The following is a 15,791-nucleotide window of genomic DNA, read 5'->3' as shown; positions in this document are numbered from 1 at the left end:
CCGCCGCTGCCGCCGCGCGCGCGCAGCTCAAGTAAAGGAGGAAAAAAAGGGGGAAAAAATAGAAAGCAGCGGCGGCTGCAGCAGCGATCCGCCGCCGGACTGGGCCAGGCCGGGCGGCGGACGCGCGAGCCGGCGATCCAGGGGAGAGGCGGCAGCCATCCAGGGCGGGCCGGGTTAAAAAAAAAGTCGCGGCGGCGGCGGCGGCTGCTCAGGGAAGGAGGCCTGAGGGCCGCGTGCAGCGGGCGGGGGGCGGCCGCGCTGCGTCCCGGAGCCGGGAGCCGCCGGGAGCCGGAGGGCGGGCGGGCGGAGGCGGCGGCGGCGGCTGCAGGAGCAGCGGCGGCGGCGGCGGCGGCGGCATCTCCTCCTCACATGACCCCACTGTTTGTCCCCGTGATCAGCGCGAGCGGCTCCCGTGTCTCCTCCGTCCCCTCCTGCCGCGCGGCGTGAGCGCCGGGCTCGGGGCCCCCCCGGCCGCCCGCCCCCCTCCCCTCCCTCCCCTCCCCTCCCCTCCCCCCCCCCCCGGGCCCCGCGCCCCCCCCGCCCCCACCCCCCCCCATGGACATGCTGGACCCGGGTCTGGATCCCGCTGCCTCGGCCACCGCTGCTGCCGCCGCCAGGTAAGAATGCCGGACCGGTCCGTGCCCCCGCGCGCCCCGGTCCCGGCCCTTCGGCCTGGCGACCGGGCCGCCATGATCCCGAGCGGCCGCCGGGCCCAGCTCAAAATGGAGGCCGCGAGGGAGGGGGGCCCCGCGCTAATACCCTGGGTCCCGGGTCCTAGCGGTATCCCAGCTCCAGACCGGGCTGGGCGGGACGGGGGCCGTGCACCTGGGCAAAGGGGCGGGGGCGGCCCTGACCCCCTCTCCTTCCCGTCCTCCTCGCAGTCACGACAAGGGACCCGAGGCAGAGGAGGGCGTCGAGCTGCAGGAAGGTGAGTACTCGAGGGGCCCACCGGGTCTGCGGCCTGAGCCCGGGGAGGGGACTGGGGGCGCCTAGGCCGCGTGACCACTGACCATCCCCCCCCCCCCCTCCCCGACCGCAGGCGGGGACGGCCCTGGGGCGGAGGAGCAGACGGCGGTGGCCATCGCCAGCGTCCAGCAGGCGGCGTTTGGCGACCACAACATCCAGTACCAGTTCCGCACAGAGAATAATGGAGGACAGGTGAGGCTCCGGGCCGGGAGCCCGCGGGCAAGTGGAGTGTCGAGCTGAGGGTCCAGAGGGCGAGCTGGGAGGGGCTCGGACCTGGCCCCTGCCGGGACCCTAGAACCCATCTCGCCGCTTTGCTGCCCCCTGCAGGTGACGTACCGCGTAGTCCAGGTGACTGATGGTCAGCTGGATGGCCAGGGCGACACGGCTGGCGCCGTCAGCGTTGTGTCTACGGCTGCCTTCGCTGGGGGTCAGCAGGCTGTGACCCAGGTGGGTGTGGATGGGGCAGCCCAACGTCCTGGCCCCACTGCTGCATCTGTGCCCCCAGGTCCCGCAGCACCCTTCCCACTGGTAGGTGCCCACAACCCCTGGGGGGATGGAGAGGGGACAGTAACTCTCTTTTTGGGGATCCCCAGGGAGTGGGGCAGGTGGGACACAGATGCTGCCTTTAGACCCATTGCGTTGTGTGGGTCATATCCCCGTTCTGCAAGGTGAAATTTGGGTCAGGAGTTTTGAAATGTCATTTTTTGTTGTTGTTTTCTGTAAAAGGGGGATGAGAGTAACAAGAAAGACTTTTAGAGGTAAAAATGAGTCAACCCATCAGGTGATCACTGAGTATCTGCTGAGTTCCGGGGCTAGGAGACAGAGTGGAGTGGCACACAGGGGTTTTCCATTCGCCATAGAATGCAGTGAATGTCAGACACAGCAACACGGGAGCGGGTTGGGGAACAAAGATGGCTAAGGGTGGCCTCTGTGTCCTCCTACTCCCCAGGCCGTAATCCAAAATCCCTTCAGCAATGGCGGCAGCCCTGCAGCTGAGGCTGTCAGTGGGGAGGCACGCTTTGCCTATTTCCCAGCATCCAGTGTGGGAGATACCACAGCTGTATCCGTACAGACCACAGACCAGAGCTTGCAGGCCGGAGGTAAAGGGAGGAAGGGGCCAGGGCGGAAGGCAGGGGAGGCAGCAGGCCTAGCAGGGAGGGAAGCCCCCCCTAACCAGTTCTCACTGCCCCCCAGTTTTTGCACTAACCCCTGCTTTCGCTGCAGGCCAGTTCTATGTCATGATGACGCCACAGGACGTGCTTCAGACAGGAACACAGAGGACAATTGCACCTCGGACACACCCCTACTCCCCGTACGTGCAGGAGACCTGTTCCCAGGAGCAGGGGACCCTGGGAGGGCCTGGTGTGAGAGGGCCAAAGGAAGGGAAGGTTTTCTGGAATGGGAGCCAGGCAGTTGAGCACACGGCAGGCAGTCAGTATGTGTTTTTGGTCTGTTTCTGCTTCTTGAGTATAAGGGAGTTACCGTTTTTCTATTTCTGCATAAGAGTTTATTTTACACAGCTGATTCTCAAGTCTGACTTCTTCGTAGATGTTTAGGCAAACGGTACCCGAGATAATACGTGCCCGTCTTTTTCCTTTTCTAGGAAAATTGACGGAACCAGAACACCACGGGATGAAAGAAGGAGGGCCCAGCACAACGAAGGTAAGGCCGGGGTGGAGTTTCTGGGTCTCACGGGCACGGCCAGGCCTGGTGCTTGGTGTCACAGATCAGCGACGTGCTAGAAGTGCAAAAAAGGTGTTCGTTGAATGCCGGAAGAGTAGAAACGGGTGGAAGTTCGTAGTCAGGAACAGACAGGCAGGAGGTGTGAATTGGAATGTGTTTTGTCATCTTGGTTAGTGATCTCGAATTAACGGTCAGCATCTGAAATGGCGTGTTTCACATTCACATACGGATTTCCTGCCTGTTGAAAACTCGAGTTGATTTGAAGCCCCTAGAACTATCTTTCCATTGGTGACTGTCATTGACCTTAAGTCCCTCGTTCCCCTGCCTACCTGACTTCCAGAAGCTGTGCCTCTGGCTGGCCAAGGCTGGGGCATCGTGCCTTTTGTGAACACCAAAGCCCACCCTACGGTCATTTTGGCCCTTCATGATGTCCCCTAGTTCCCCACCCCGAGCCCTGCCTGCCCCCAGTCCGTAGCCACTGTCGTGGACGTGGTCACATGCAAGTCCAGGGGAACATATGTCTTGACACTTGTCTCTCAGCAAATGTTTCCTGAAGGTGGATTCTGGGCTGGGTGGCAAGCACGCCCCCCTGCCCCGTGCCAGGTCTGGAGCCCGGTCTGCAGTGTCAAGGAGGCTGGACGGAGTTCGGGCTGGTTTCTTCCCCGGAGAGATGGCCTTTAGGAGTGCGTGTCAGGCAGAGGGGAACGCAGGCTGGAGGGCAGGCAGAGTGGCCTGCGGCTGCTTCGGGGAGTACTGGTGTGGTCATAGCAGAGGTTCCATGCGGAGTGCTTGGGGGCAGGGTACCGGGGAGGACTAAGGAGGGCCTTGAATGTCAGGCGAGGCCCTGAGAGTCCCCACGGTGTTCAGCTGGGTTTGGGCCTTTGTACCTGTGATCGGAGCAGCTCATTGAGCTTGGCGTTGAGCATATCTGTACCACATATATGCCTGTGTCTTAGGCCTTCGGGTACAGTGGATGATAGAACAGATGAGCTCTTGGCTCTCCCGGTGTCCGTTCTGGTGGGAGAGACAGAAGTCACCCAAAGCTGCGGTGTGCCGTGAGGTAGTGTAAATCACGACAAGGAACATAAAGCTGCATGGGAGGTTGGAGGGTAACGGAGACAGCGTGCTCCGTAGGCCCCTCTGAGAGGTGACATTTGAGCAGAGGCCTGAATGGGCCGGCCAGGTGCCTGAGGATGCTTAAGTGCAGACGCCCAGGCCGAAGCCAGAACAGACTTGGTGTGTTTGAAGAAGAGCAGGAGTCCGAGAAGGAAAGAGGAAGTTGGAGTTTCAGGAGGGCTGTCCAGGACCGGGGTCACGCAGGGCCTTGTAAGAGGCCCTCCCGGCATCCCTGCTCCCGGGTTTTTATTCCAGCCAGCAGAGGGGTTTGTGTATGGACACTGGATGGCAAGGGTGATGGGACACCGGGGGCTGGGCGCATAGGAGGTAGGTAATTGCAGATGTTGGCTCGGGATAGGACAGGGCATGAGGTAGGGGAGCGCGTTGGGGAGATGATTCCAAGGCTGGAGAGCCAGGGCTTCACGATGGCATCAGGTCGCTTTGTAGGGAAGGGGCAGGTCTGAGCTTGGTTTGGGCTGCGGTGTGTCTGAGGGGCCTCCAGTAGGATCCCAGGCAGTCGTGGCCCTGCTACTTACTGGCTGCGTGACGCGAGGCTGCTTCTCAGCGTCTGTGCCTGTTCGGTGTTGTGTAGAATGGTGGCCGCGCGGCTCCCCCGGACGCTCATGGTGACTTCAGCCAGTACAGACACATGAGCCCCCCCAGCAGCGCGGTGTGCCGCCTGGTAAGGCTGCACCAGTGACTCGGGGATACCATCCAGCCCCCTCCACCCCACTCGTCACTCTCTGCCTCTCACTAGGTTGGTCTAGCTGCAAAGTCGTGAGTCTTTCTTGTCCTACGAAAAACCGTCTCTCTCATAACCCTGTCTTTCTCCAGCTGCATCCCGTTCTCTCCTGACCTGCACAGTATTTGACCCACCCTCTGCCCATCCTCCCTGTACCCTTGGCAGTCTGGCTCATTTCTCTACCAAAAGACGTCCATCTAAGGTCACTCAGGATGACCTCATTGCCAAATCCACTGGCTTCCTTTCCTGTCTGCGCTCCAAGCATCTGACCCTGCCTGTTCTCCTTCTTTCGGGAATGTTCCCTTCTGTTCTACCCGCTCTGGTTTTTCTGCACTCTCTGCTTTTCCTTCCCAGCCTGTTCTTCAGAGCACAGCATCCCAGTAGCTCCGGGAAGCATGTTAACGGTCTCTATCTCCAGGGCTGTCCTCTCAAGGTTCTGAACAAGTGGGTCAGAGGGAGGCCCAGGAGTCTGTATTTCAACAAGTTACCCAGGCGATTCTTCCCATTGGGCAGGGTTGGGAAACTGCTTTGACTGATGGTTTCCCTTGAGGTCTCGCCCCTCTTCTGTTGGCCTCGGGAGAGTTGAAACATTAGGCCCAGGGATGGTCAATATCCCCAAAGCCTTATCCCTTATTGTAGGTATCGATCGTTTCTCCAGAAAAGAGTATGTGACTTGAACAAGATGAGAACCACTCTTCAGTGTCCTCCCAGCACCCCCCCCCGCCCCCCGCCAACGCCCCGGCCCTGGCTGTGTGCCAAGCTGTCTCTATTCCATTCTTCTCTCTTGATCTCCAGACCCATAGTTTGAGCTGCCCATTCAAAAATCTTCATTTCTGGATGTCCTAGAGACCCCTTCGTACTCAACTTGCCCAAAACAGAGCCTGCCGTCTCCCCTCCCCAAAGGCTCCCAGGCAGCATTTCTCTTTCCAGAGTGGCATAAGGCTCCCCTGTGCTAATTACCCAAGCTGGAACCGAATGCCAGGGCCACTGTCCACTCTGCCCCCTTCTCCTTCCCTCATGTCTGCGAACCCTGAGATCCTGTGCCAAAGCGGACTTCAAATCAGATTCTCTTTCTCCTTTTTCCCTCTTTTCCCCCGTTTCTTGGAACCACAGGAGCCTGTCTCCAGGTCCCACGGGAAACTGGGTCCCGCGGGTCCTGCCTGAGGGTGGCCCGTGCAGCGCCAGCCCACTGCAGCCATGTCAGACTTTGGGTCCCCTGTTACCCGGATCCTCTGAGGAGCCAGAAATCCAGATCTCTGTGTGAAATCTGGTTTTTAAATGCCGGATGGGATTGCTTTTTTTTATTTCATTAGTTCCTACTCTTAACGTTGTTAATTCGTTCCATTATTTACTTTGGATTTAGTTTGTTTGGGTGTTTTTCCCTAGCCTTTTAAGATGATTTAAACTTTTCTTTTTTCCTAGCACAGGCCCTTCTGGTTGCAAATTTCACTCCACTGCTGCTTCAGCTGCATCCCATTTGGATACATTGGTTTTCATTATCGTTCAGTTTAAAATATTTTCCAGTTTTCCTTACGATTTCTTCTTAACTTCCAATCGTGTGGGTTTTCTGGGTAATTTTTTTGTTTCTGATTTCTAGTTTAGTTCTGTTCTCATTAGAAACATACTCTTATTATATTGCCCTGAAATTTGTCGAGCCTTACTTTATGGTCCTAAACGTGGTCTGTCTTGTGAAAGTTTGCATGTGCACTTGAAGAGAATGTATCTGCTGCTGTTGTGTGGAGTGTTTCCTCGGTCGGCGAGGTCAAGTTGGCTGACGCTGCTCAGGTTTTCTGTGCTGACTTTTTTGTCTACTTGTTCTGTCAGTTACTGAGAGAGGAGTGTTAGCGTCTCTAATTGTGTCTGTGAATTTGCCCATTTCTCCCCCCAGTCCTGGCAGGTTTTTCTCCTGAATTGTTTTCAACATTGTATGGGCGTACCTTCCATAGAACGGATGTGGCCTTGGTCTTAACGGTCTTCCACCATTTTAAATGTGCCAAGATGGTCTTCCTGAGCCACAGGCCTGACCACCTCACCACCTGCTTGATGAAGGGGCCTACACTCAAGGGCCTGGGCCCATAAACAGGGCATTCAAGGCCTTACAACCTGGCCTTTCCTACACCCTGCCCCACCGGATCTGCCAAGTATCTCCCAAGAATTGCCGTGTCGCCATTTCTGAATTTTTCACACCTGTCTGCCTAATGCCCCTGTCCTCAGAAACCAGCCCAAATGTTCCCTCTCCGAGTCTCTTCTGTAAAGGTCCACCACGCCCCACCCCCATGCAGAGATCGTTGCCTCACACTGGCATTCCCCAGGCCCTCGGTACAATCTTCGATGCCAGCACATCCACGGTGTCAGTACCCCCCGTTGATGCACATCTCAGGGATGCTGTGGGCACCAGCAGGGCAGAGACGGAGTCCGCCGTAGACTCTGGCCTCGCAGGGCACCCTGCACACGGTAGGGCAAGCAGGACGATTTAAAGAAGGAAACGCAAACTGGAAAAGCTGTGCCCGGCCCCCCCATCCCTGCCCCCTGGTGGCTGGAAGGGAGGAGTCCACGTGAGGTAGGGCCGCGGCACGGTGCCCGGGCTCGAGCTCGCCAGGCTGCGCGCGGGGAGACCAGGAAGCGGAGGAGCCACCTGCTGTGGAGTGGAGCGCGCTGCGGGGGGCCGGGGGGCGGCGCCGCCAGGCCCGGGCTGGACTCTGGGCCCCGCTGTGGTCCTTTGGCCGCGGAGTTCCCACACCATAGGACACGGCCGTCCTCCGTGGGGAGGTGCAGGTCTCTCCCTGGGACCCGGGTATTGTGCACTCACGCCAGAGCCAGGGTGGGGCAAAGTGCGGTGCCGGGCACGTTCTCAGCAAGGCGTTGGGGAACTCTTGTGGAAAGACGGAGGGTCCATGTAGGAGGGTGTCCTCACCCAGGCTAGGGTGGGGAGCACTCGGACGTGGGGAAAGGCTGGTTGGCAGTGAGCAGACAAAGCCAAGAGCCGGCGGTGGGATTTGCCTGTTCGTGGCCGGGCGTGTTCTTTGAGAGAACAGCAGGGTCAAGGGGAGGAACCGGCCTCAGAGGCTGTGAGGAGTAAGGGGCGTGATTCCGGCCCACCCTCCTTTCTCACTCCCCCCCCCACCCCCGACCCCCTCTGTAAACGCCTGTCAGCACCGCCCAGCCTGGAGACCATACCCTTTGCCTTCCTCTCCAAACCCCTCCTCCAGGCTTCATCTCCTCAGCAAACACCGACTGCTTTTGTCTGTGGTCTGTCCTGGCAGGAAGGATGAGGGTGTGTGATAGTTGTGGGTTGACGGAGGCTTTCTTGTGTGTCCACACCAGTGCCTAGTATTGTGCTTGGAAGGTAAGGAAGATTCTGGCACAGCTTTGCTTCGGGAGGCCCTGAAGTGGGGTCTCGGGCTTCAGCGCAGGCCGCCCTCAGGCAGCTGTTAGAAGGCCCTGAAGTGAGCCAGAGGGAGGAGCTGGAGAGAAGGCGCAGGCCCCAGCTGAATGGGGTAGCTGCCACTCAAGTCAGCTGACAGCTTGAGTGAGGTTGCCGAGTTTTATAGAGTAAAAATCACGCATCTGGAGTTTTTCAGGTGAAACCTTCCATTAGTTTGCCAGCCCTGGCCTTCGAGGTAGGGTTCACATCCTTTGCAGGCCCCTGCGAGCCATTCATGTCAGCTGGGGGGCTTGGGACTCGCTGCCAGGGCTCTGGAGAAGGATTTTAGCCGGGGGTGGGATATGGGCAGACTGATTGTAGAGATGAAGAGAAAACAAAATTACGGAGCCCAAAGCTCTAGGGGGTATGGAAAAATCAAACACCCCCCGCTCTGGGGGACCCGCGAGGGGTACTTGGGTCCCGTGTAAAGGAGCTCTGGCCCATTCTTGCCTCCCAGGCACACGAGCCACAGCTCCATTTCTCAGGATGCCAACTATTACGTGAAATTTCTTAATTTGAATTTCGGCTCAGATTTTTAGAATCTGCCGGGCAGGGGGGCCGGGGGGCGGGTGGGCAGAGGGGAGACTCTGTTCCTCTTGAGAAGCGGGGCGCGGGTGCCCGCGTTCGGGTCTCGGAACATCAGCGTCAGGGAGTGAGCCGCCCGAAGCTCTGCTGGCACGGCCGTGGACACTGCTGTTGCTCTTACAGTGGAGCGGAGGCGGAGGGACAAGATCAACAACTGGATCGTCCAGCTTTCAAAAATCATTCCAGATTGTAATGCGGACAACAGCAAGACGGGAGCGGTGAGTGCCCCCTGGCCCTCCAGCTCCCCGCGCTGCCGTGGGCCAGGCCCCCAGCCCCTGCGACGAAGTCTGCCTGACCTGGCCGCCCCCCCGGGCACAGGCCCTGTCCCGGGTGAGCCGGGGGGGGGGGGGGGGGGGGGGCGGCGCTCACCGGCGCTCTCGCCCCCCCCCCCCCCAGAGTAAAGGAGGGATCCTGTCAAAGGCCTGTGACTACATCCGGGAGCTGCGCCAGACCAACCAGCGCATGCAGGAGACCTTCAAGGAGGCCGAGAGGCTGCAGATGGACAATGAGCTCCTGAGGCAACAGGTGAGGGCCGGGCCGGGCCGGGGCTGGGGGGGAGCTGGGGCAGGGGCGGGGAGCCAGCCCCTGGCTCCTCGTGCCCTGTCGTGTGTGCCAGATCGAGGAGCTGAAGAACGAGAACGCCGTGCTTCGTGCCCAGCTGCAGCAGCACAACCTGGAGATGGTGGGCGAGAGCACGCGGCAGTGACACCCGCCCCGCCGCGCGGCGGGGGCTCCTCCGGCCGCCGCCGCCCCTTCCCCAGCCCTTAGCACAGAGAGGGACAGACGCCCCTCCCCCAGCTGCGTTTTTTTATAGTAGATTTTTAACAAAACGGGGAGAAACAATGCATTTCTGTGGATAAGCGCCCACCGCTCTCCTCAACTTGGGAAATGATCTCCTCCCTCCCCCTCCTGTCTGTCTCCCTCCTCCGGCCCCCACGGAGCCCCAGCACTTCTAGTGGTCTCGCCTGGAGGCAAGAGGGAGGAGGACGGAGCCCTGCCATATCCCGCTGCCTCCTTGGTCTCTAGAGGTACTGAGACAGGGTGCTTTCGGGAAGGAGGGGAGACTTTACGGGGGCCAGCCCCGGGGCCTGGACCTAAGCAGGGAGGCCATGTCCCACCCCACCTCTTGTTTCTGGATCCCTGCTCCCCTTTGAGTGTGTGTGTGTGTTTTAATTTTCTTTATGGAAAAGTGGACAAAAAAATAGAGAGAGAGAGAGAGAGAGGTATTTAACTGCAATAAACTGGCCCCATGTGGCCCCGCCTTGTCTGTTTGTGTATCTGTCCATCTCGGGTTTGGGGAGGGGGGCCTGGGGTCTGCAGAACTCCATGTTGTGTTCGTGGCTGTGTGCCCGTCCCTGCCATCCTGTACCCCCTGGTACCCAGTCTGTCGGCTGGATGGTGGAGAAATTAAGGAACGGATATCCTCTTTGAGGCCCCAGGTGTGCATATGTGGTGTGAAGGCAGGAGGTGCCAGGGTCAAGGACACGTCCCATGTTTTTGGAGGAGAGGCTGGGGTCTCTCCTGTCATCCGTTCTAAAAATAGGACTGGCTCCTGACCCTGCCCTTAGGGGTTGAAGCCCTCCCCTCTGCACCAGCCAATGGTGGGGCCTGGCCTTGAGCCCCCCACCCCCAGGAAGGGCAGATGGCCAGGAAGCCAGGCTTGGCCCGTCAGCCTGTCGCCTCACACTGTGGCTCTGGCGCCTGTACTGTGACCCCTGCCCCGGCTGATGACGAAACCTGGCCTGAGCGGAGACGCGGTGATGCCTGGCGGTGCCGGGGGACGCTGCCATGTCTCCCTGTGGGTGGCCGCACAGCCCTTGACTCTGCTTCGGCCCCACCCCCCACGCCGCTCCAGGGAGCCGGGCCTGCCAGCCTCGTCACCTCGCCGAGCTCTCCACCCGGTCCCATCCTGAATGTTCCTACCTGGTGTTCCCTCTGACAGCCCCGTCCCCTCCGCCGAGTGAAGGCGTGTGGGGCAGGAAGAGCCTAACGTGGACTGAATCGGGGGGCAGGTGGCAGGGAGCAGCCTTCGCCTCCCGGCCCCCACACGCCCCGCTTTTGTGGTTTTGAGTGGGCCTCAGCAGCAGCTCAGGCCCGGAACGGGTGTCCGTTCCTTGGCAGCGTCGTCTGTAGGCTCTTCTGCCGGAGTTGACCCTGAACGGTCCTAGAGTGAGTCAGGGAGGCGGCATGGCTAAAGGCCTGTCTGCGGAGTCAAGGTTGGTAGTTCCCAGGGCCGTGTGCCCGCAAAGACGGCCCAAGTGAGTAGGAGGGAGGTGGCCCCAGGCAGGCAGCCCAGGCTCGTCTCCATCCGGTGACATGCTGGAGGACCAGCTCGCCCAAAAAAGGCCCAGCTGTGCAGCGTCGGCCACCGTCTGTGGTTTGGCTGCTCCCACCGCGGCCGGTTTCAAGGTGCCAGGGGGATGTCCCGCGGCAGAGCCGGGATGAGATGCGCACCCTTCGCTCCGTGGAGCCGGTGTGAGCCAGGTCTAGCACGTCCCACTGTGGCCTGTGCTCGTGGGGAGGCAGGAAGGCCAAATGGTGAGAGCACGGGCCCCAGGGTCCGGCCGCTCAGGCCGGCCTAGCTCTTCTGACCAGGTGCGCTTGGGCACTGCCCCGAGTCCGCCCTCGGTTCCCCCTACAGAATGAAGAAAAGCAGCCTTGGGGTGGCCGTGGGCTCCCAGGAGGGAGCAGGGCCCGGGAAGCTAGGCCGCCGGGACTGGTGGCTAAGAAGGCGACGAGGGCCCCAAAGCACAGAGCAGAGCCCGACATGGGGCAGGCGGGAGCTGCTGGGGGCGGGCGGCAGAGGCCGAATGCAAAAGTGGGTCAGTACATCTGCCTGCGCATAGGATGCAGGCGTCTGATGGCAGCCGTTACTATCACTGCTGTCTCGTGGCCCAAAATTCTCGGGGACGTTCTGCAGATACATTTCCCAAGATTCGGAAAACCACATGCCTGCTGGGGGCTGGAGCCGACACAGATTCCTGCGTCTGGCCACCCCAGCGTTCCCTGCCAGAACCCATGCACGTGTGAAGACCGCCTGAAGCGATAGGAATTCTGCTGGACACCCGAGGGACCATAGTGACAGCCGGCCTCCCTGTGGATGAGGATATCAGGAAAGGGGGGAGAATAAGAGGTCACCTTCCTCCTACTCATCGAACTGTTCAACTTTGGGGGCAAAAGGAATTTTTTCTGAAGTCAACAGGGTGATGCTGTGTCAGGGAAAGTGTCTCCCAGGTGGCTGGCTAGAGGCGTGGGTCTGTGGCCCCGTCTGCCCCACCCCCTGGACACACCTCCGCTGGCTCAGGGTGACATAACACTGTTCCCTGTCGCTCTGTTCCCGCTTATCTCCCGTCTTGTCGGCGCCACCACCTTCTTGGAAATGAGTTGGGACAAAGGGGAGGGGGCTTAGTACCCCCGCCTCCCCCAGAAGGGCCCATAAAAGCAGCTGAAACGGGACCCCAGACACCACAGCAAGTCCCAAACCCGACAGCGGGACACAGCCAGACAACACGATGGCACTGAGCACACAGGTCCGGGCCGCCTGCCTCCTGCTCCTCCTCCTGGCCAGCCTGGCCAGTGGCTCAGCTCTCCGGCAAGAGGTGAGAGCCCAGGGGGCCCGGGCCCGGCACGGTGGCCGGGACCGGAGAGCCAGGCCCTGGGTGGTGGGGGGACTGCTGAGGGCAGCTGGTCCTCTTAGCACCAGGTAGAGCTCGGGGCAGGGACCGGGGTGGGGACGGCCGGCCGCCTGAAGTACAGAGATCGTGGCCTGAGGATCGGACTGGGGGCCCGAACTAGTTCCACAGTTACAGAGCACCTGCTCTGTGACAAGTCCTTTTCTAGTCAGTGGGGATCACACAGCGAACAAGGTAGAGGAGAGAAGAGCTTTGCTCTCGTGGAGCTGACGTCCCGGCCGGGGAATTCATCTGTGAACAATTAAAACATAACCAGGATAACTGTCTCGTCAATGGGATCCTGGATAACAGAAGATGGTGATGGCAGCAGAGTGGCCACGAGGGGTGAGGGGAGGACTTCCGATGGACCAGGGGCTGGGAGTCAAGCGGGATGGTTTGTGAGAAATGAAATTCGACCTGGGACTGGGTGACCTGGACCATAAGAGAAGGGGGCGGTAAGCGAAGCCCCGGGCAGAGGGCGGACGGGTGTCCGAGGATCGGAGGCTGTAGTAAGTGGAGAGGACGCGGCTTGGAGAGGAGACTGAGGGGCGGACTCCAAGTACTGACTTTCCTCCGCCTGCGAGGGCAGCTCTGCAGGCTAGTTTCTTTTAGCACACGCGCTGGCACTGGGGAGAGGGGCGGAGGGAGAGACTCTTGAGCGGGCGCCACGCTTTTAATCCGACCGATAAGGCGTGAGGCACGAACGGGATGGACGGGGCGAGACGCAGGGAGACTTGCTACAGGCGGGGGGTGGCATCCAGGCCAGGGAGGGTGATGTCCCCAAGAAGTGAGAGAGGGAGACGGATCCGGGATCCGTCTGCAGGAAGAGCTGCCCGAGGGCGGGGGAGAAAAGGCCAGACAGCAAGGCCACTCCTGGGATGCCAGCTGAGCCCCAGGACACCGACCACGCGGGGAGAAGCTGGTCTTTGGGGGCGAGTCTGAGAGCTCCACGTCCCCACCACCCTCACCACCCCTTCTGCTCTCACAGACAGGACAGCTCACGGACCTCCAACCCCAGGACACAGCGGCAGCCGAGGCGGGCTTGAAGGTGAGAGCACCTGCGAGTCCCTTCTGAGCCTCCCCGTCCCTTCCCTGCGCCCAAGCTCCGCTCACTCTCCCTTCCTCCCCGCAGCCCGTGCTCCAGAGGCTAAGGAGGCGAGACACCCACTTCCCCATCTGCATGTTCTGCTGCGGCTGCTGTAAAAAAGCAAAGTGTGGGATGTGCTGCAAGACGTAGAGCCTCCCCAGCCTGCCCCCGGACCTCCCTCCCCTCCGTATTTATTCCTGCTGCCCCCTGACTCTCAGTGAATGGACTTGGAATAAAATGGCTCGTTCTGTCTGTTGTTTTCCATCCCAGAGTGTCTGTTGCCCTTTCTCCCTGCCCAAGGCCACTGCCAGAGGCTGGTTCTGGCCCCTGTCTTGCAAGGGCCGGTACTCCGTGGGGCGTACGGGGTTCGTGCGTGCTGGGTTTGGCAAGGAGGCTTGGTGAAGGAAGTTTCTTCCCTGTTCTTCCCTCCCTTCCCCTCTTCAGAGGACCTAGAATTTACGTTGCTACAGCAGGGCTGGAAGTTAAGCCAAGTTTCTTCTCCTTGAAGTCTTCTTGAAACAGGGGTTACAACTTTAGATTCCCCACAAGGGTTCTCAAAGCAAGGTCTGGGGACTCCTCGCAGGGCTCCACAAGGTGGAAACTACGAAAACGTCACTTGTTTTTTTCTTTCACCTTCTTTGCGTCCCGGGCATACAAGCTCTGTGACACGGGATGACCCCATGGCTCTGACGGTAATGAGCTGTGCGCTCGTGTGCCCCCGTGCTTTAAAAGCGTCCCAGTCTCGATTTCTCATACATTGAGCAGCCATAGATACCACCCATGTAAACAAGAGTTGTTTTGGAGTCCTCGAAGATTTTGCAGAGTAGAAAGGGATTCTGACACCAAAGAGTTTGAGAAAAACCGACAACCTTCCGGACAGGCACGGCGAACGAGTGAGGGGTGGGGGGCTTGTCTCAGAGGAGCACGTGGGAGGCTCTGTGATCTCAGTAAGGACACACGGCACGTGACCCACATGGGAGAACGCCGTCCACCTCCATGAGGAGCTGAGTTCCCTCCCGTTGTTCTTGGGACCATATCCCCCTCGCTTTATCCCATTTCCCCACTGATAGAAACAGAGAAGATGCATTTCACTATCTTCCCAGCCTCTAAGAAAACATCAGCGCTAGCATGGTGATAAGGGGTCTTGGCCATTTGGGCCCAATGTTTCGCATCCATGGGGAGGCCCGGGTATCCAACAGGGGACCGGTAGATGGCTGTTGTGCCCAAAGATGGGCCAAACATGGTGAAATCTTCTTTTCGAGAGAAGGTGGCCATGCTTATTTTTATGTGAAATTTCCTGATTTTTTAAATATTGGCAGCTGATGAAAGGGATTTTATTTTTTGTAAACAACACTCTGTGAGCCCAACTAAACCCAGCCAGGGAGCCAGATCGGTCCTGTACATCGTCACCCTCTACCTTCTGCCTTGGAAGCCATGACAGGCTCGCCCTCTGGGAGTGATTTCCCTGAATGGAGACCAAAGGGTGGGAAGAGGAAGGTGAGGTAGACAGCTTAGTCTCCCATTAGCTGCAGGATCTCGCAGGCGTCTTCTCTCCACGGAAACCCCGCCTCCTCATCTGAAAAAGGAGAAGTGTCTCTAGGCTTCGGTTCATCGGGTGATTTAGCTGCTCACGAGTTATGAGTTAAACTGTGTCCACCCCCCGCCACATTTAATTTTTTTTAATGTTTATTTATTTTTGAGAGAGAGAGAGAGAGAGAAACTGAGCGCAAGCATGGGAGGGGCAGAGAGAGAGGGAGACACAGAATGGGAAGCAGGCTCCAGGTTCTGAGCTGTCAGCACAGAGCCCGACTCAGGGCTCCAACTCACGAATCACGAGATGATGACCTGAGCTGAAGTCGGACGCTCAACCGACTGAGCCACCCAGGCACCACCCACCCCACCCACACATTTAAATGTTGAAGTCCTAAGTCCCAGGATTGTGACCCGATTTGGAAATAAGGTCTCTTTATAGAGATAATCAAGTTAAAATGAGGTCAATAGGGTGGACCCTAATCCAATAGGGCTAGTGTCCTTATGAAAAGCAGGGATTTGGACACAGAGGCCCGTATACAGGAAGAATGCCATGCGAACATGAAGACTGTCACCTATGAGCCAAGGAGAGAAGCCTCGAGCAGATCCTTCCCGCCAGCGCCCAGGATCGAGCCTGCCAACATCTTGACGTCAGACTGCAGCCTCCAGCCCCGGGAGACAATCGATTTCTGTTTTTTGAGCCACCCAGCATGTGGTGCTCTGTCACAGTAGTCCTACCACACCTGCCTGGTTTGGAAGGCTCGGCCGGATCAGAGCGGCAGCTCCCCCTTTAGACACTCTCAGGCTCCCCAGCGCCCCACCCTCCTGTGGCCTGGGGACCCAGGGCTGTCTGTGGATGCGCCTGCCTGTACATCCTACCCGCCCCACGAGACAGCCTCCGGTGCACGCCTAAAGAGGAGCTGGACCCCCAAACGGCACAGGCACACGACCCCAACGGGGTTGGTGTTGAGGCTGAAGGCTGTGCCA

General features: G+C 59.2%; 2 protein-coding genes across 3 annotated transcripts; both read left to right on the top strand.

Moving 5' to 3' along the window:
• The first annotated feature begins 464 nt into the window (after nt 1–464).
• On the top strand, nt 465–9,783 carry USF2 (upstream transcription factor 2, c-fos interacting). 2 transcript variants are annotated; one of them, XM_053906421.1, is made up of 10 exons: nt 465–617; nt 882–928; nt 1,040–1,158; nt 1,294–1,413; nt 1,916–2,066; nt 2,191–2,278; nt 2,570–2,628; nt 8,640–8,734; nt 8,913–9,041; nt 9,133–9,783. In XM_053906421.1, the coding sequence occupies exons 1-10, from the start codon at nt 556–558 to the stop codon at nt 9,220–9,222; spliced, it is 960 nt and encodes a 319-aa protein (XP_053762396.1). In that variant the 5' UTR covers nt 465–555; the 3' UTR covers nt 9,223–9,783. The 2 variants fall into 2 exon arrangements, with proteins under 2 accessions (XP_053762396.1, XP_053762395.1); XM_053906420.1 differs by having other exon boundaries at nt 1,294–1,494.
• Nucleotides 9,784–11,867: 2,084 nt separating this feature from the next.
• On the top strand, nt 11,868–13,538 carry HAMP (hepcidin antimicrobial peptide). Its single transcript, XM_019423254.2, has 3 exons — nt 11,868–12,115; nt 13,176–13,235; nt 13,320–13,538. Exons 1-3 carry the CDS (start codon nt 12,029–12,031, stop codon nt 13,422–13,424), a joined length of 252 nt encoding a protein of 83 aa, XP_019278799.1. The 5' UTR covers nt 11,868–12,028; the 3' UTR covers nt 13,425–13,538.
• The last annotated feature ends 2,253 nt before the right edge of the window (nt 13,539–15,791 follow it).

The sequence above is a fragment of the Panthera pardus genome, unplaced genomic scaffold (assembly GCF_024362965.1).
Source record: "Panthera pardus isolate Hobbes unplaced genomic scaffold, ASM2436296v1 HiC_scaffold_18, whole genome shotgun sequence".
Taxonomy (NCBI): Eukaryota; Metazoa; Chordata; class Mammalia; order Carnivora; family Felidae; genus Panthera; species Panthera pardus.
The sequence above is the reverse complement of the archived record's forward strand: the minus strand, read 5'-3'. Positions and strand labels throughout refer to the sequence as shown.